A 20689-nucleotide genomic window follows, 5' to 3' on the forward strand; every position below is an offset into this window, starting at 1 on the left:
GAGTATTGATTTTATTGTGTGGATTTGGTTGGTAGATATTACAGGGAGACAGATTTCAACTTGTTATGAGGAAAACATTTTAGCATTAAGTGGTGACCTATCCCATCACTGGCAGGATTCAGGTAGTAACCATTTATATTGCTAGATGATTCCTGCTTAAAATCTTGTGGAAGGAATTTATTGATGTGTGTTTTGGGCAAAATGACATTTTAGAGCTATTCTAGCTCCAAGAGACTATATACTACTAGTGGATATACTAATACCGCTTGTACCTTTATTATTAATTATAATTACTATTATTACTAGTATGTCTATTATATGCTGTATACAATGCTTGATATTGACATACATAAGCCATTTAAGCCCCATATCAATACTTTGTAAATATTATCCCCACCCATGCGGATTAGATACCTAATTGTTCTCTATTTTTTTTCATGTGTATTTGTTGAGCCTTCTAGTAGATTACAAAGGTATTCTTAAAATATAAGGCAGTGTTGTATACTTTGTATTATTTCTTACAGTTATTTCAAATATGAAAAGGTGGGACAGATTTAACATAGAAGTTATTTCTTCAGTTCTGCTGTGCTTATCGTGCTGGCAAACTTTTCAGGGGAGTCCTGAAACTCTTTCTTGAGTTTACTTTCCTACATGATCCACACATCGAAGTGGTTATTGTAGAACTGTGACTGTTCTTACTAAATTATTTTACAAGGGAGAGAGAAAAGAGCAGAAGTTAAGAAGAGAAGGATCAGTGTCTACCCTTTAATCATACCTTCTTCCTTATACGGACAATGAGAACTACCTTACTTACTTAAACATTGTTCATTTCAGTGTTTTGGTGGAGGAGAGAGGAAATTTAACTATGCTTGTATTATAACAAACCTTTGCTTTAAAATTATTGTTTTAACTCACTTGAGTGAATTACTCATATTGTTTTTGCTATCCTGCTGGCCTCACTTTTAATGCCAGTGGAATGATTACAGTGTTGTTTCACCCACAGAAATGTGGTAAGAAATTTATGGCTTGACATCCTGAAAATAATATTTGCTTTATAAATGCCATGCATTCACAGCATGGTCTGCATGGTCATTCACAGCAATAGGAAAGGGTAGCCTGCTGGAACTCTAAATGTCACGTGGTCTACAGAAGAGGTATTTTATGATTGCCTACACTGTCATTACCATCAGCTAGTGTTTTGCCAGTAGCTTTCTACAGAATCATATATTTTATTATAGCTATTTCCAAGCAATCATTGGTACATTTACCATTTCTGGATTTTAATACAATTGCAACTCAGAGACTCTGAAATCAATAAAGTTTTAGATGGGATGTGCCAATTGGATAATGAAAGTGATTTGAAAGTGTAAATGTTTATACCATTTAGGGAAGTCATTCTTGATGAATAATATGGAGATCAGAGCTCTGCTTCTAGCAGACGGAAATACAGCTTTAGGACTTAAAAATGAAAGACTTACTAGCAATATCAATAGAAAAGCTGTTTTGTAATCCATAGATTAATATATACAGATTCTGTTTGAGGATCAGACCTGTGCTCCAAAGGTTAGCAAATGGTATTCATTCCTCCTTCCACATACCTAGGATGGAATGTTTGTGTTAAAAGGGACCTTGATGATCAGCTGACCTCATCTCCTAATTTTACAGTCAAAGGAGTCAAAAGACTAATTGAGAACTTTAAAGTCATCTGGTCACCATATCTCCAGTGAAGTCTTTGACTTCCAGTTCAATGCTTTTTCTTCACTCCTATAATTTTTTCAAAGCCTCAGATTCCCCCAGTGTTATCTAAAAGATGCCAAAGTCATGGAAATGGTCACCATAGCAGGGAAGTTACAGACTATTTTCTTACATCTTCACCATCTTAGTATGTGTATAGCCTTGGGGAAATTCTTTAACATCTCTTAGCTTCAACATTCTCATCTGTAGGATGAGATAATAATAATACCTCCTCCAATAGAGTTGTTAAATGATTGAATTAGTTAACATGTGCAAAGCATTTAAAACATCATTAGTCCCAGATCTTTCTCTTTTAATAATGAGCATTAATTGTGTATATACCTAAATTTCTTGAAGGGGCTGTTGCTGTATTGGGATTCTAGAAGGCACCAGTTAATCTTTTTGGTGTCATTATTTAAAAATTTCTACATTGTTATCTTAAACATTATTTGGGAATTTTTAATAAAAATTCAGAGTTAAGTAAAAATAAAATAACCCATCTGATAATTTCACTCACATATATTTCACCTTTGGATCACTTGAAGGGAAGCCTAAAAAACATTAAAGACTGCACATTTTCAGCTCTATAGTCTCAAGTAATTCTTTAGTATCTTCAGAATTATATGTTTTAAAGTAGAGTAGAAATAAAAGAATTTTTCATCCTATTTTTCAAATGGTCACAACATTATGTGTATGTGTTTGGGTGTTAAAAAAAAGAAACTCTCTTTGTCATCACTCAAAATATTTTTAAAGGTAGTGAAATACAAATTTTTGGACTAACATGGGCTGGTCAGCTCAGAATGCAAGAAGTATTCAAATCTTGCAATTTAATAGATTTTTTAAAAGAAATTTTAATTACACATTTGAAGTCCTGATTACATCCTAAGGATTTATTTGCTTATGAAAAGTCAAACTATGAATTACAATATTGCAGAATAATTTTCCACTTCATCAGATTAGTTTTACCATTCATTCCACAAATGATTTGTAAAATTTTGCAATACCTAAAATACTTTGATACTACATTACAAAAAGGTACTTAAATATAGATGAGAAAGATAGATGTTTGTCTTCTTCTTTTGATATTGATATTAAATGAAAGATGGAATGCTTTTTATTTAAAATCAATCCCTCATATTTTCCCCCAAACACAATAAGTAAATAGTAATGTGAACAAAGGCTTTCTTTAAGTCTGTTATTCAGTTCAAATATGTGTTAGAAAAAAGATCTATTCTGTGTATAAAATATAACAACAAAAAAGGGAGTTGTAAATAGAAAAATAAAACATGTAGAAGAGACTAGTATTCTGTGCACATAGCTTTAAAATCCCAATAGGGAACACTTGTCAGAAGGAGATACTACACATTCATTAACTTAAACACAAATTCCCAAAGAGCAATATTCCAACACATTAATTTACTACAACAGATTTACCCATTGAAACCGGTCCACCAATTTTTACCAGCAAGTAGCATCTTAATTTTACCATCTAACAGGTAAATTGAAATGAAATAAAGATTTCCACACAAGTATCAGTAACACAGGCTTTTCTGGATTGTAATGGAGCACCTACCAACATTCAGTCAACTCACAGGTAATGATACTCCTTGTAGGTATCATCTCTTCACACAGTAGAAGGGTCTTAAATGGAAAAGGGGTCTGTTCATTTTCTACATAAATCACAGGAAGATATTATAGAATTGGCTAATGAAAACAGCTTGTATTTTGGAAATTAGTTTTAAAAATCTGAAGTTATGAATAAAAAGTGACGAAAAAAAGTAGCTGGCTGGGTTTCCCCTCTTCTTTACAGTGATATGGTAAAAAATACAAGGAAAGTACCTAACTTCCTTTAATTAGGAAGTCTGGTCCTTTCTCTTGCTATAGGGCTCAGTTTAGAATAAGAAAAGAAAAATATTTTTGGCTGTAGCTTTAGTAAACAATGAGTGATGAAAAATATTGTCTTCAAGAGATCTGACAACTCAGAACACAGACTTTTTCACATTGATGTCACCTACATTCCTCCACAAAGCTTGGCAAATGAATAACTGAGCCCTATTTTGGCAGAACGAGAGAAGAAAGTACTAGTTCCAGTACAGAAATGAGATTATGAAAACCACCAACCAACACAAAACAGTTATTTATTCTCTTGAATAATAAAGACATTATGTTTGCATATAGAACAGCTTTTGCATTATTGCTCTACATATAAGAATATATTAGGGAACTCATAACAGACTGCACATTACAAACTTAAGGTTCTTTGGTGAAGAATGGAAGAAAACAGTATTTGAGCTTTAACAGAAATTATTTTATCCACTTTTGCATTTATCTATTGATCCGTTGGATCCTCTCACAGAGTAGGGAGAGGTACTGTGTAAGTTTCACCATGGCAACAATTGCCACGCCTCCAGCCATCATACAGGTTGGCCAGAAGAGTGAATGGAACAGCACGTTGGAACTGTAGAGTTTGGTTAGGATAACGCTCTTCTGGTTTCCTTCTGGGTCAGAATAGCAGGAAAAGTGTTGATACTTCCTGAAGTTTTCCATGACAACATTCACCAGGGACATGGATTCTTCAAAATTTTTTCCACACTTAGGTATATAGGAGCACTGTGGAGAATAAGATAAACTGTTACTAGAAGATATTCTGTGTGTTTCAGACTCTAAGCAGGGTTGGAGTATTGTGTTCAAATTAGTGATCTGTGAAACAACCATGGTGATTATTCTTTTCATATTCAAACTGGTGCCTTGGGAAACCCTAATAAATAACACATTGATTAAAACAATGTTTTAAGGTATCTGACCAAGATGTCCCTTGATTGCTCACCCATATACTATTTATTGATTGAAATAAAATGATAGATATGTTAATTAGCTTGATTTAATCATTCCATGTTGCGTACATAAAATAAATTAAATGATTCCCAGGATTCTTTTTGCCATAGCTAGGTATGATCGGTTTTAATTATTTTCTATTGAACATACTTCTCTTTGGAATCAGAATGTCAACTCTGCCATCATTTTGTCTGTCCACATCTGTCCACATAACATAAAAGTTCTCTCGGGGAAAGTAGTTTACTCTTATCGTTTTTTCTTGGTTTCATTTTATTTGGTTACCTTGCAACTGTCATAAAAAAAAACAGCCACACTTCTGTTGAATTACTGAAAAAGAAATCTGTAATGTGTAGGAATATTGAATAGTTAAAAAGCTGAGATGAGTGGGTCAGATCCATTTAGCATGCCAAAGTAGCTTTTCCTATAAGCCAAGGAAAAATAAAACAGCTTTTCCTATAAGCCAAGGAAGAATAAAACAGTTCTTTAATCACCACTCACCTGAGAACTTACGCTACCTTTCTTTTGATCTTTTCACCTCTCTTTTCTTTGGCTACCTCTTTTACATGTCTCTCCTCTCTTTATTTCTACACACTTTGATATGGTTTGGTTCCGTGTCCCCTCCCAAATCTCACTTGAATTGTAATCCCATGTGTCAGGAGAGAGACCTGCTGGGAGGTGATTGGATCATGGGGGCAGTTTCCCCCACGCTGTTCTTATGATAGTGAGTAAGTTCTCATGAGATTAGATGGTTTAAAACTGTCTGGCAGTTCTTCCCTCATGTTCTCTCTCTTGCTTGCCACCATGAGAAGATGTGCCTTGCTTCTCCTTCATTTTCTGCCATGATTGTAAGTTCCCTGAGGCCTTCCCAGCCATGTGGAACTGTGAGTTAATTAAACCTTTTTCATTTATAAATTACCCAGTCTCAGGTAATATCTTTATAGCAGTGTGAAAATAGGCTAATACAGAGAATTGGTACTAGGCCAGTGGGGTATTGCTATAAAGATAACTTGAAAATGTGGAAGCAACTTTGGAACTGAGTAACAGACAGAGGTTGGAACAGTTTGGAGGACTCAGAAGAAGATAGGAAGATGAGGGAAAATTTGGAACTTCCTAGAGATTTTTTGGATGGTTTTGACCAAAATGCTGATAGTGATATGAACAAAGAAGTCCAGACTGAGGTAGTCTCAGATGGAGATGAGAAACTTACTGGGAACTGGAGCAAAGGTTGTGCTTGCCATGCTTTAGCAAAGAGATTAGCAGCATTTTGCCCCTGTCATAGAAATCTGTGGAACTTTGAACTTGAGAGAGATGAATTAGGATATCTGACAGAAGAAATTTCTAACCAGCAAAGCATTCAAGAGGTGACCTGGCTTTTCCTGAAATGTGCAGTTATATGCATTCACAAATAGATGATTTGAAATTGGAGCTTATGTGTAAAAGCATAAAAGTTTGGAAAATGTGCACCCTGACCATGTTGGTAGAAAACAAAAACCCATTTTCTGGGGAGAAATTCAAACCTCCTGCAGAAATTGGCATAAGTAATGAGGAGCTGAATGTTAATAGCCAACACAATGGGGAAAATGTCCCTAGGTATGTCAGAGATTTTTGTAGCAGCCCTTCCCATCACAGGCCTGGAGGCATGGGAGGGAAAAATGGCCTAGGGCCCTGCTACTCTATGCTGCCTTGCAACTTGGTGCCCTGTTTTCCAGCTGCTCCAGCTGTGGCTATAAGGGGTCAATGTACAGTGCAGGCCATTGCCTCAGAGGGTGTAAACCCCAAACCTTGGCAGCTTCAGGGATTGTTGGGACTGCAGGTGTGCAAAAGACAAGAGTTAAGGTTTTGGAACTTCCACCTAGATTTCAGAGGATATATAGAAATGCCTGCGTGTCCAGGCAGAATTCTGATGTAGGAGTGGAGCCCTCATGGAGAACCTCTTCTAGGGCAGTACAAAAGGGAAATGTGGGGTTGGAGTCCCCACACAGAATCCCCACTGGGGCACTGCCTAGTGGAGCTGTTAGAAGAGGGCCACTGTCCTTCAGACCGCAGAAGGATAGATTCACCGACAGCTTGCACCATGTGCATAGAAAAGCCACAGGCACTCAGAGTCAGCCTGGGAAAGCAACTGCAGGGGCTGTACCCTGCAGAACCAAACCACAGGGTGAAGCTGCCCAAGGCCTTGGGAACCCACCTCTTGCATCAGCATGCCCTGAATGTGAGACATGGAGTCAAAGGAGATTATTTTGGAACTTTAAGATTTAATGACTGCCTGGCTAGGTTTTGGACTTGTATGGGGCCTGTGGTCCCTTTGTTTTAGCCAACTTCTCCCATTTAGAATGGGTCTATTTACCCAACAACTGTACCCCCATCGTATCTTGGAAGTAACTAACTTGGTTTTGATTTTATGGGCTCATAGGCGGAAGGGATTTGCCCTGTCTCAGATGAGACTTTGGACTTGGAATTTTGAGTTAATGCTGGAATGATTTGAGACTTTGGGAGACTGTTGGGAAGGCATGATTGGTTTTGAAATGTACAAAGGACATGAGATTTGGGAAGAGAGGACATGAGATTTGGGAAGAGCTAGGGGCAGAATGATATGGTTTGGCTCTGTGTCTCCACCCAAGTTTCATCTCAAATCATAATTTCCAGGTGTCAGTGAGGCACCTGGTGGGAGGTGACCGGATCATGGAGGTGGTTTCCCCATGCTATTCTCATGATAATGAGTGAGTTCTCATGAGATGTGATGGTTTAAAAGTGTTTGGCAGCACCCCCGCCCTCATGTTCTCTCTCTTCTGCCAGTATGAGAAGACATGCCTTGCTTCCCCTTTGCCTTCCATCATGATTGTAAGTTTCCTGAGGCCTCCCCAGACATGCAGAACTGTGAGTCAACTAAACCTTTTTCTTTTATAAATTATCCAGTCTCAGTTGTTCTTTATAGCAATGTGAAAACAGATTAATACACACTTATATCTTTGCATTTTGTTTTCTTTTGTATCTCTTCCTTCCTTGCCCTTCCCTCAACCCCCACCTGGCTTTAAATCTTTCTCTCTGTTCCTCTTCCTGTTCACTCTTCCCTTTCTCCTCTTTCTTATCTAGATACAGATGGAATTAAATACCTTTCTTGTAGTTTTTCTTTTTATTTTATGTTATATAGTTGGACACATTTTTAATTAAAAAAGCTATCTCTGAGGAAATCTCTGTGACTTATATTCCTTTGTTTATAAATGTGCCATGACAAAAGTGATATAATAATGAGGGTTTTTTTTAAGTTTGGAAAAAGTGATTTAAATCGCTTTTCTGGGAGATGTTTGGGTTTTTGGCTAACTCTCTTCTCTATTGGTAAGAACCTCTCAATAGACTTTTTACTGTCCTGCCCCTTGATACATATATATATAAAATCAAATGATTAACTTATCTGATTTATCAGAATTAAATTAGTTTCTGACAGAATCACTGCTTATCTATAGAGTGTTTTAGTGTGAGCTGAAACACTATGCTCCTTCTTCAAAACGTTATCATTTTCAGTTGGAAAATTATCCTAATAAATTTATTTTATTTATAAAACTCACATCTTACTGTCATTTACCAATTTACAAATTGTAACTGTAAATATTCACATATATGACTTTTACAATGTGATTAGAACCTCTGTGCAATGCACAACCTCCATGACTATATGCAGAGACACAGATAAGGTGAGCTTTGAGGTGCATTGATACAGGTTTTGGGGTAGAAGCCTGAAATTTCAGAAAAATGTAGACCAGTAGATTTCCCAGAAACAAAATATTTAAAAAACAAAGAGTTTTGGCTAATGAAATATATTTGAATTACTCTTTCCCTGGACTTTATCAGTGAGCACACAGGCACCTTGCTTTTTTTTTTTTTTTTTTTTTTTACTGAGCTGTAGTCATTGAATTATTTGACTATAAACAGCAGGAAGGTTCTTTGATTAGTTAAGAATGAAGGATGAGCATGCTGGCATTTATCATAAACCATGTTTAATGTGATGTTCTTGTAGCAAGGTCTGGTTGACACCTTAAAATTTAACCAGCTAAGAATAAATGTGAATACATTTGTATAGGTGAGTGGAGCAGAGAATTCCCTGGTACTAGCAAGGCACTAAGGGGGTGAAAGTATCACCAAGAAAGCAGAATTTTTCAGTCAGTTATAATTTAGTATGACAACTGGACTTTGACTGTCATGAAGCGAATTTCCTACCAGTTGAATGCCTCCGGATCAAAAGGGTATAAGGCAGTGTGGGAATACCTTAATTTTTGTCCTTCGAAGATGGACATCTTCGAAGATGCCCTGATCATTGCTTTAATGTTTTTAGAAATGTTTTTTGAACCAAAGCATTTAAAAAATAACAGACAAACTATTTCTGGTTGAATTTAAACCAAACCAATTTAGATTATGAATGCTTCAGGTATCTGTATATTTCTGTGCCAAGATAGTTTATAGTAGCAATTTCAGTGGTGAACAGTGCTAAGTTATTGAAATGATCTCAGTAAGAATGGCATTCCATTGAAAGTGAAGTTTTTCTTTTTCTTATGCTTTTGTGAACTGATTAAGCTTAAAAATATATATTTTTAAATAAACATTTGTCAGACAAATGGCAATAATTCTGTCACTAGGTAAGATTCTTCATATAAACTACCATTGAGACCATCTGGCAGAACTGTAATACAGGAGCTGCTAATTAAAGTTGAAAGTCATTGGACTTTCATTACATGCATGTGGGCTGGATGGATGAGGCATGGTTCATACTCGATTGATCGTGGGACCTCAGGGCCAATGGTACACATATGAGCAACAGGCAGATACCAGTGGAGAAAAGGTCCTCTCCCCTGGTGTTTTTAGCTCTTTCTCATCTTGTCATTTTTTTAACATACATATAAACCAGCTGTCACTAGACCATTAACCGTCCCTGAGAATTAAAATTCTACTATTTGTCAATCAGTCATCTACTTTTATTATTGATAAGTCCTTTGGTGATCATCTACTTTTATTATTGATATGTCTTTTGGTGATAAGTCCTTTGGTGATGATGAATGTATGAGTAGTATAACAAGCTCCTGACTTGTGCTCAGGAGATCTGGTTACTGTGTGACTGTAGGCAAGTTATGTGGCCTCGCAGAATAAATTTTTAAAATCTATATAATGGGATTAATAGAGCCTTCATGGCAGGTTTTCTTTGGATTTTTTTTGTGACAATTAAATGATGAATATGCATAAAGGCTCAATAAATTTTCATTAACATGTTTTTCTATTGGAATTTCACATATATCCACATGGTCTTCTAAAAGTCTTCAATCAAGCATCACATACTAAACTATGGAATCTCTAAGAAGAACAAAATTACTAGCTGCATGGTTTTCACAGAAGCAGTCCTGTTTAATGGCTGTCATCTCGTGTCCCTTGCCTTTTTGTCTTAGGAGATTTGCATTATGCTGAATTCTACACTAGGAGCCTAGGTTTTTGTTTCTGTGGCTCAAACAATAGTCATGAGTATGTTTCTTAGGCAGGTGTGAATTTAGAGTGAAGATTTAGTTATCTCATGATTTTATCATGTGTTCAGAGGGCATTTTTATGTCTTTGGTTTCGAATACATAGAATGCATTTCAATAAACAAAACTTTACTAAGTGAGATATACACTTAGTTGGAAAAATGTAATTTAGATAGAAAATAAACATCTATCGTTTTTAGATCTTTCTTTTTTGGTGGGAGGTGTGGGAAGGGGAAGATTTAGCTTTTAGACTCTGTATGATATTTAACAGAAAGAACATATGAGTAATAATTTTATATATACAATATATTTTCGTACTGATAAAAATATGTTAATATTTTACTATGGCTATAGGTAATTTTTTCTTTTGTGCCTTAACATGTGATTATATAAATCTATCAAACCTCTGAAGCAGCCATTCAGTGGAAGATTTAGACTTACATCTCTCTTAATCCTGAGTTTTGTTAATAAAATCTTATTGCTTTTCCCAATCCTTAAATTCTTGACAGATAGAAACTTCTCTTTAGTACTGAAAACCACAGGGATGGACCCAAGATCATGCTCTTTCCTTTCCCAGCTGAAAAACCTTGGGTCCTGTCTATGTCTCCTGATCATCCTTTCCCTTACCTGGGCCATGAAGGTCCAGCAATTGCATCTTCTCTCCAATTTTTGGAGAACTGACTAAATTTTTTTTCCTTAGCCTCTCTTCCAGAATCCTTTAGAACAATTATTTTTATTCTCATGACGGACAGAAGTTTTAAGAAACTACCTGTTGGGCTTTTTTTCAGACATGCCTTACTAGGCTTGTGTGAAGCAAAGAGAGACATGCCTTCATCTTAAAAATAAAAGATGTGGGGAAGGGATGAGGCAATAAGAGAGTGTTTTTGGCTGAATAACCTCACTGTCAGTCTCCTTTCCTTGTGATGGTAGGAAGGGAGCTATCAATTTCTCAGATCACTTCAAGGGAAGGGTGTGTTCTTCATTTGCCTTTTTATAAAGAGGGAAGTATCTTATTTTTGAAATGGGGTTAGAAATGTAATAAAATCCATTCAATATTTATTGTCTCCAATATACCATGTAGCATGTTGTATATAGGTGACAAAAACATAAACGATTATAGAATGTACAGAGAGAAACAGAAAAAAAAAAACACAGATGGGTGATGAAATGGGATGAGAATGTGGCTAAAAAGCCTTTCAATAAAGACTGTACAATCATAGAGGTGGGTTACAAAGGTACTGTCAGAACTCCTTAGTAGCCAGGTCCTAGTTCACAATGTCCATGAAGTAAACAAACAACAAACAAAAACCAAAAATGGAAAAAAACACTGCTCATGTGAAACATAAATATTATTGGTTCCAAAGTCAATGGAACGTTTTCTAGTAGTCTCAAATAATGAATATTGTGCACATATTTATTAAGCATATATAATGTACCAGACTGCATTCTATGCTCGAGAGCAGGACATAACTTGAATGTTCAAAGAATGTATAGTTCACCAGGTGGTAGCCTTGGATTCACAAATATATTTTCAACTTTTGAATTTTTTGAACATTAGTGATAAACAGATGAGTTGAGAAAGTAAATTGAGACTTCATTTCTTCCCACTCCTTTTGAGACTTCATGCTCTTTACCATCACTTTTTTAAAAAGTGGATCCTACAACGTTTACCTTAGACTTGTTTAGTTTGAATATCTAGTATCTGCTTGATTTTGGCAAGTTGACTGTTCCAAGTATTTAGTAGTGAAAAGGAAAATAGAATTCACACTGCTATGCATGACTGTTTGTTTCAGTGTTGAGACAAAGGTCCCATTACAGAGAGATTTTCCTTTCCTATATTTGCCCACAGGTCTCATATCTATTATGACACTTCTGCTTGATTTGGAGTAGAGAAGAAACTTGAAAGACCTAGGAAATTGACTAAGGAGATAGAATCTTCTTGGAGCTTTGGGATTAGACAATATCCAGAAAGCTTAAACCACAGAGTCCCTAGGATTCTGATGTATCCAATTAGTCCTAAAGTGAGGCAGATATTTAATCTGACCTTGAGTCTTCACCACGCGCCTCCCTCTTGGCAATTGAAAAGCACTAGGTTCCTTCCTCCTGCTTTCCTTTTTGATGCTCAGTATCAGCTTCTTTATGGCACATTCTTTCTTTTACTTATACACAAAGGTGCTCTCTTCAGTTTTCCCAGATTTCAACTTTGGTAAGGAGTGACTAAACTTTGTCAATCACAAAAGTGTTTCTGAATCTCTGGTCTGCCGGCAGTTTCAGGAAATGTTTAAGAAATATCTCAAATTTAAAATGCTAATTATGCGATGTCAAATGCCAAATTTCAGGGCATATTCCCCACCTCCAACCCCCACTTTTTTTTTTACCCCTTTCAGGGTAAGCTTCTATCTGTTTAATATCTACTCTACATAAACTGGTGCTGAATATACAGTCCTAATCTTACCTATGGATCACAGATAATTCTATTCTTTGCTCATTGTTTCTTACTTGATCCTAAGTGCCTCTTGGAATAGGATGGAATGATGTAGATTCTCACCTGTTCACCAAAATATCTATCAGAAGGATAAATAGTTCACAGAATTTGGATTTTTCAGAACTCTTGTCTTTACTCTCTCAAGGGGATGCTCTAATGTTTTACTCTTTAAGAGCAAGGATGATGAAGTAAAAAGACTTAGATTTTAATTGAGACATAATTAGTTAGTGAATGTGCAACTCTGGGAAAATTATTTTATTATTCTGAACTCACCTTCATTATGTGTGGGGAAAAGCACCCCCACACCTGGATTTGGCAGTGTGTTGTGAGAGTATAGTAGGAGAAACTGAATTGGGATTTTTCTACATCATCAGACCAGATATATAGTATTATGCCATATACCAAAAAAATGGGTATAGTTTCCTTTTTTTTGCACCAAACTACATTTTAAATCTATCCTCAAACCATAGGGGCATGTTTTGGGAATTCCCGGTGAGGAAAAGAGGTTTTAAAATCCTGAAGAAGATTGGCATTGAGGAATTCACAAGCAACAACCATAGTGAATTAATACTCAGCTGCTGTTTTTTATGATGCTAGTGACAGCCTTGTAGCCAAGGGAGGCAGGGACCCTTGAGCCCTCTTGTAGCTCCCAGGGCCCATTAGTCAGCCAGTGGCTCTAGGAGTGCATGACAGTTTATCAGCTTAAGCAGCTTCGGTCATAATGTTGACAAGAGGTTGGTCACTGGGTTTAAAGGCTAAAGAAAAACTATATGAGAGAGGGTAAAAATGTAAAAATAAAATGCTTTCTACCAAGATGCAGACAGATTGACTAATATCCTTTCACCTCCTATTGTCTTAGGACAGTTATTATCAACAGCTCCTGATGTATCTCAATTTAACCATGCCTATTTGTTGGTAACTGTGAGGGAGACCATTATTTTTGGTGAGCCTGGGAAGGATAACAGGAAAGAGAGCTGACATTGAAAATTTTTTTATGTTTTTGCCATAATTATCTTGAATATTCCTCATTTTGCATGAAGACAGTTTAATGACCTTTTGACATAGAGATAATTGTGTATTTTCAGTGTGTATATTTCAGATTAAAAGCAGAGGGTAGCTTTCCAGAAAGTGAAGAATCACTGGGCCAGGAAAGTGAGCCAAATGTTTGCTGCCTTTTTCCCTGGGAGCATTTGCTGATTGTAGAAGAGGGGGTGAGAGCCTAGGAGATTAACTGGCATTTTTGGCAGCCTTGCAGAGCTATGAGCAGGAATTATTATTGGGGGCCTATCAAGCTGGGGTCTTGATAATTCCCCTATTCACTTTGGGTTGGGATTCTGAAGGGTTGCATCCTGGGAGAATAGTCAGCCTGAAATAGATAGGTCCTCATAGGGACTTCAGTTCTGATTTGAGTATCACAATTTATGAAGTCAGAATGAGGTGATCCTGAATGGCTTGTGGCTGGTGAAGCAAATGGAAATAATTTTTGGAAATGATGACATTATAACATTATCCTAGGATTAAAGTTATTTTTTATAAAAATTTTACAAATATAATATCTGAAACCTAATAAAAATAGTCAGATACTACAAGACAACATGAAAACAAACAAGAGAAAACAAAAACAGAACAGGTACATAGGGGCTTCAAATAGTGATGATATCAAAATAGATTTTATAACAACTATAATTTTACTTTTATGTTGAAGGATTTAAAAGACAATAATTAAAATATTGCAGAGAACTGGACATGATAAAACAAGACTCAGTTGGATATTCTAGAATTGAAAATACTGTAAGAGAAATTAAGTACTCTATGGATGGGTTTAACAGTTGATTTGCAGAGTAAAGAATTGCTGAATTAGAAGATAGGATGTATCCAGAAAGAAGCAAAAAATCCTTTCCACTGTTGATGGGCATTTATTTAGGTTGATTCTACATCTTTGCTATTGTGAGAAGTGCTGCCATAAACATATATGTACATGTGTCTTTGTGGCAGAATAATTTGTATTCTTCTGGGTATATACCCAATACTGGGATTGCTGGGACGAATGGTAGCTCTGCTTTGTGTTCTCTGAGCAATCACCAAACTACTTTCCACAATGGCTGAACCAGTTTATGTTCTCACCAGCAGTGGATAGGCATTCCCTTTTCTTTGCAACCTCGCCAGCATCTGTTATTTTTTGACTTTAAAAAGAATAGTAACAGAATAGATAACTTCTGATAAAATGGAGGAAGAAATGAGATTATAAAAATAATTCAGTGAGGAAAAGTGTGGTCTCTTCAAAAATGGACTGGAGCACGTCAGTGTCCATATGAAAAAACAAACAAAAAAGAAAGTTGATCCCTACGTAAAAATTAATTCCAGTCAGATTTTACTGTATACATGAAAGGGAAAACAATAATACACTTAGAATGTCATTTAGGAGAATGACTTTATGATATTAGGGTGGGTATAAGACTTAAACAGAACAGCAAAAGCACTGAACAGAAAGAAAAAGATTGACAAAATCTGGCTGCACTGAAATTAGAAGTTTCTTTCATTGAAAGACATTCAGAGAGTGAAAAGGCCACATAATGGGAGAATATATTTGCAACACATATAACCAACAGAGGTTCATGTTTAAATGATTCCTGTATTGAACGTAAAGAAGAAACAATTCCATAAAAAATGGGCAACAACTTGCATGGACATTGCACAAAAAGGATATCCAAATGGCCAATGAATAAATGAAAAGGCACTTGATAACATTAGCTATTAGAATCATGAGGAAATATACATTAGCTAAATCAAAATTACAGATGTTACCAAGTGTTGGTAAAGATTTGGAGCAGTAAGAACTCTCATACCCACAGGGTTGGTGAGAATGTATATTGGCATATACATTTTGGAAAACTACTTGGCATTATCTACTTAATTTTAAGATATGTATACTCTATGATTTAAATATTCCATTCTCAGGTTTATAACTGATGGAAGTGTGTGTGCTTGTGCACCAGAGACATATATGAGAATATTCATGGTAGAATTACTTGTAATAGTCCCAAACTGTAGACAACTCAAAATGTCCATCAGCAGTAGAATGAATAAACAGACATATTCATACAATGGAATATGATACAGTAATGAAAATGAATGAACTGTAACCAAATAGAATAAATCTAACAAACATAATGCTATGTGAAGAAAAACAGACAGAAAGGAAAGTATTCTATGTGATTCCATTTATATAATGTTTAAAAATGAGGCAAAACTATTAATAAAATATTTAGTGTTTAAGGATATATCCTTAGGTGATAAAAGTACAAAGAAAAGTAAGAAAGTAATTGCCATAAACAGTCAGGATAGTTGTTGTCTTTGGTGGACACAGAGCCTGTAGTTATTGAGAGGGGGCATGTAAGGTGTTTTTGAGGTACAGAAAATGTTGTATTTCTTGAACCTTAAGGTGGTTACATGGTGGTCATGAATCTGTTTGTAATACTTGAGCTGTACTTTTTCATTTCATGCACAGTTCTCTATGTTATAATTTACTTGAAAAAACAAGATAGTGGGACCAATAAACCAAATGATGACCTAGTGTTATGCTGAGAGCAAGTAAGATACCAGTCCTGAATACGTAACTGGGACATTTATTGGTAGCTTCCCTCTCTGTTTATAGCCTAAATAATGCATTCACAGGGCTGTAGTGATAAATTGCCAAAATGAGGAAATGAAAATATGTCCCTTTTTTTGATGCCTATTCAGGTTTAAGAGTTTTATAGGCATTTGTCATTACCGGTCAGCTTTGATTTTAAAATCTGACTTAAGCGAAGATCATGAAAGACAAACACTTTGTGAGAGAGCTAGGCTTTGCATATTGCAGCACAGCACTGGGACTGGTATTATTTGTGGCTACTACAAATGAAAGAAAATCAGAGCCAGCATTTTCAAACAACATTCTCTGAAATATTTATTATGTTGAGTCCTCAGAGATATTTGCAAGAATTCTTTTAAGTTATTGCAACAAAAGTTCAAGGTTGTTTTCCTTACTTTGTGTCGATATATCAGAAACAAATCCTATTCACTCTCTATGTGCTAGTATTGAACTTTGAATCTACTGCATTTTTTCAATAACTGTAAGCTATATCATTTAAATGCTGACAATTTAATGAAAAGAAAAGCTTTTACAAGAAAGATTAGAGGTCAGAAGGGTTTATCCTGGTAATAAGAGCCAAGAGTGGCATTGAGTTGTCTTGGCATATGAGATTATTCTGCATATCTAATTGTTACCACAAATCCAAAACTCAATATATTTAACTTAAAATTGTAATGGCAAGTTGGTTCTGCTGACGCCTTCCTGGTCATTCCAGACCTTACAAATGTAAATTTTATGTAAAACTTTAATAAAATACACATTTGTTGAATATCTACCATGTGGACTTGAATATATTAGTGCTGGAAAATTCAGCCTCTATGAATATGACATATGTGAAGAAGAACACACACACGTGCACGCACACACACACACAGTGACCATGGGTCGAAAGTAGCATGCTCTGCTCAACATTGTATATGCTGAGGTCTCATCTTCATAAGGACCTTGCAAGGTGTCCATTTGTTGCTTTTTAGAGAAAAGGAAGCTGAGGATCAGAAACGTTAAGTTATATCCCTGAGGTCACAGAACTAAATGACAATGACCATGGACAAACAGAACACACCTTTAGCTGATGGTTCCCAGGTACAGGACAAACATATGGTTTTGTCTTGTACATCTCTAAGCTGCATAGTTGCTTTGAAAGACTCAGTCTATTTGTGTAAAGATATATTAATATTTACCCTTTCAAATGGAAGTGAAAGCTAAATCTGCACTACCACAAATGTAGGAATGATTTGCCCACAACTTGCACAGAAAATAAATATTTTCTAGACAAGAGTCACATAGCAAGTTCTCTGAATGGAAGAGGCAGGCTCTGCTTCCTGAAGTATTTTCCTTTGAAATGCTGGCAAAGGGGAACTTCAGAGGCAGAGAGCCTGGTGTGAAGCTCTGTGGGGTAACTGAAATGCAGCGCGCCAAGTTCCTACCTTCTGATTGATTTTTATCGTCTCTTCTGTGTGGTAGAGGAGGAGCTTTTCCCCGGAAGAAGTCAGGTTAACGTACACCTGGAGGCAGGGGTACTGAGAAAGTTTCCAGCAGTCTGGACCGCAGCTGAAGGAGCAATTAAATGTTTCCGTGATGGATGCATTCAGCAAGGTGCATTGAGACTCTTCGGTCCACACGCTACAGAGAAAGGGGTGAGAGTAAACACAGGCCCAAGAGCTAATAGTGAGAAAGGCATCATCTGAGGGAATTATTTCTCAGCTCCTGAAGCTGAAAACTCTTTTCTAAATCTCTAATATGATCTATCTGTGTAAAGTTTAGGCCTTCGTATAGAACAGCTTTAAGCATGTAACATAGACAAACTTGGACACGCGAGAACGTTTTCAATGACTTCCATTTTATGTGGTATTCTCTGGTATTTGACTTAAGTTCTTTTTTCCCTTATTGAACTCCCTGGTAACATGAAGCATGCTTTAAAATCATCACCTGTTCTCACCCTGTATTTACACATTGCCGGCAGCTTCTTGACATGCTCCAGCCCCTACCTCTGTATGTTTTACTTTGTACTTTTTGCATCCCAGATCCCTTCCCTGCCCCGTTTGCAGTCACAGAAGGTGTGAGGGAGAAGGAGCGGGGAGATGACAAAGGAGTGGAGGGTTGTGTGGTCCAGCTTGACAGATGGAAGGACAGTGACAGAATGCCTTAAGGTCTTTCTAATAAGGGAAAAAGGATAACTCAACCCTTTCATTATATCATGAGCAGTCACTGGCTGCACATTCCTTTCACCCTAATTGGTACTTCATATATAATACCTTCTTTTGTTCTCTCAACAACTGTGCAAGTTGGGAAGCAATTTCTTTTTAAAAGTGAGTGAACTGAGAAATCCCATGACATGCAAGGACATATAGGCAGTAAGTGATGGAAACTGTGATCCCACCCAATCTTGTAATTCTCTAAGGCGCAGGCTCATTCTATTGTGTTGTGCTGTCTCCCCACAAACACAATGGAAAAGAAACTCTTTTATGCAGACTAATGGATGAATAAGGGTGTCCTGTTACCTCTCACCTGGAAGAATCCAGCTGCCCATTTGTCAACTTGTCATTTTAATATACCTTTAATTTTATGATCAAGATTAACATTTGTAATTAGGAGTTAACACACCAGCAATCAATGGTTTGGTTTTGGGTATAAGCTGATCACCACAGCAATGAGAGACGTGTTTTCTTTGCAGATTGATACCCTTTCCTTTTGCTAGACAGGCATCCACAGCTTGCTGCCCCTTTGCATGTGTGAAGTTTTATTCCAGAAGCAGGATACTAGACCTGATCCCCTCCCTCGGTGTGGCACATTGTGTTTTCCTGGAACATGGGTGGTCACATTTTGCTTATATACTGAGGAAAAAATCTTTGATGGTTCTAAGCAGATGTGAAGATCTGAAAGCATTTTGGAATCAGCGACCACTTGGGGCCTGAGGCATCAGCAGTTTCATTGAAAATGAGCACAGCTGAAGGCCATCAGAGAAACAGAGCAGAGCAGCCACAAATGTGAAAGATGATGCCTTAATTTCAGCAAATTACTGTATTTCAGCTAGATTTTGCTTCTAAAATGAAAGTATTAATTTAGATGGAGAAACAAATGCCACAAAATTGTTTCATTTTCTTTTGGATTGAAACCTCAATTTTTCATTAGAAAAGGTCTTGTTTCTTTAAGCTGAACTGCTGTGAGACTTCCCCCCATTCGATACATCAAGGCTGGGCTCGCCTGTGTTTAGAATGTCCAATTTATGGACAACAGCTAGACATGCTGGTGGGATTTACCACGTGGCTTACCGAGGGCGAGAGTACACTTGCTGTCTCACAATTTATTTGCCTCCCTATCCATTCAATAAACCTACGGCAAATATTGAAATGAAAAGATTCAAAATCTGTTATTTTTAAAAGTAGATGCATAGCAGTGTTTCTCAGCCTAGAAGGCCCATTAGAATCACCTGGGGAGCTTTAACAGATACTGGTGACTGGGTCCCACTCCAGAGCAATTAAATCTGACCTTCTGGGGTGACGATGATGGGGGCTGGGTATTGTCATTTTTAGAGTTTCTGGGGAAGTTGGAATATGCAGTTGAGAACCACTCACGTGGAAGGTGATGGAGGGGTTGGTTGGGGTGGAAAAGGGAGGAGGGTGGGGAACGGACAGAAGTGTGAAGTGGCAAGAATAGGGACTTTGGAATAAGCGAGATGTGGGCTTGAATCTTAGCTCTGCCACCAGTAAGAGCTGTAAGACACTGAGGAAATCATATTTCTCTTGAGCCTCAGTTTTGTCATTTTTATAATGAGTATATTTATACTTAACCTTATAGAGTAATTGTGATAATTAAACAAGTACAAGTCTTTAACGCCTGGTATCCATGTTATACATAGAGCTATATTTATTATTATTATTAGATAACATTATTGAAAAGTATTATTTACCAGGAACTTCTCAAAATTCTTATCAGGAAAGAAGGCGAGGAAGATGACCTTAGGGTTGCCTAAGTGATGGGGGAGGATGGAGGAGGAGACAAACAGCAGGGTCCCACCCTCCCAGTGGTATTACCTCTGCATGTATGAGCGCAGGAGTGTGATTCCCAGCAGAAAGTACATCATGATGGAGCACACCATCATGGCCAGTCCCAGGAGAATGGCTCGGTCCTCTCCTGCCTTCAGTGCTGTGACTGTTTTCCTTTTGTCCAGGAGGTCATGGTCTCTGATTTTCTGGTAAATATTTCTGAGGTTGAAAACAATATGATCTTACATAAAGTTTAGTTAATCAGCATGCCCCTAGAGAGCAGGTCAGTTTCTGTCCATGCCTTCCTAGGGCCCTCCAAACCTGCCTCAATGCAGCTGGACCTCACTGTGTGTCCACTACCTCCCACACAAGTACACACATGCATGCACACACACTCACAAGCACATGCACGCCTGTACATGTACCAGTCCTGAGCAGAAATAAGCCCTCCTTTTTTACTTTGGGGCCAATGTCTAACTGTAAATTAATTTTCATTCTATCTAATTCTAAAGAA

The 20689-nt window shown here is 36.9% G+C and overlaps 1 protein-coding gene across 2 annotated transcripts in view; it reads right to left on the minus strand.

The window, feature by feature from the left end:
* Nucleotides 1–2546: 2546 nt before the first annotated feature.
* Nucleotides 2547–20689, minus strand: part of KCNMB2 (potassium calcium-activated channel subfamily M regulatory beta subunit 2) — a 305703-nt gene continuing 287560 nt past the window's right edge. The window contains exons 3-5 of one of the 2 annotated variants that reach the window (XM_017955685.3): nt 20224–20394; nt 17617–17812; nt 2547–4344 (exon numbers count right to left, since the gene is read on the minus strand). In XM_017955685.3, coding sequence (XP_017811174.1) covers nt 4060–4344; nt 17617–17812; nt 20224–20394 — 652 coding nt within the window. In that variant the 3' untranslated portion in view covers nt 2547–4059. The remainder of the gene's footprint in view (nt 4345–17616; nt 17813–20223; nt 20395–20689) is intronic. The other variant, XM_017955689.2, reaches the window with a different exon arrangement.

Source organism: Papio anubis, chromosome 2 (assembly GCF_008728515.1).
Source record: "Papio anubis isolate 15944 chromosome 2, Panubis1.0, whole genome shotgun sequence".
Taxonomy (NCBI): Eukaryota; Metazoa; Chordata; class Mammalia; order Primates; family Cercopithecidae; genus Papio; species Papio anubis.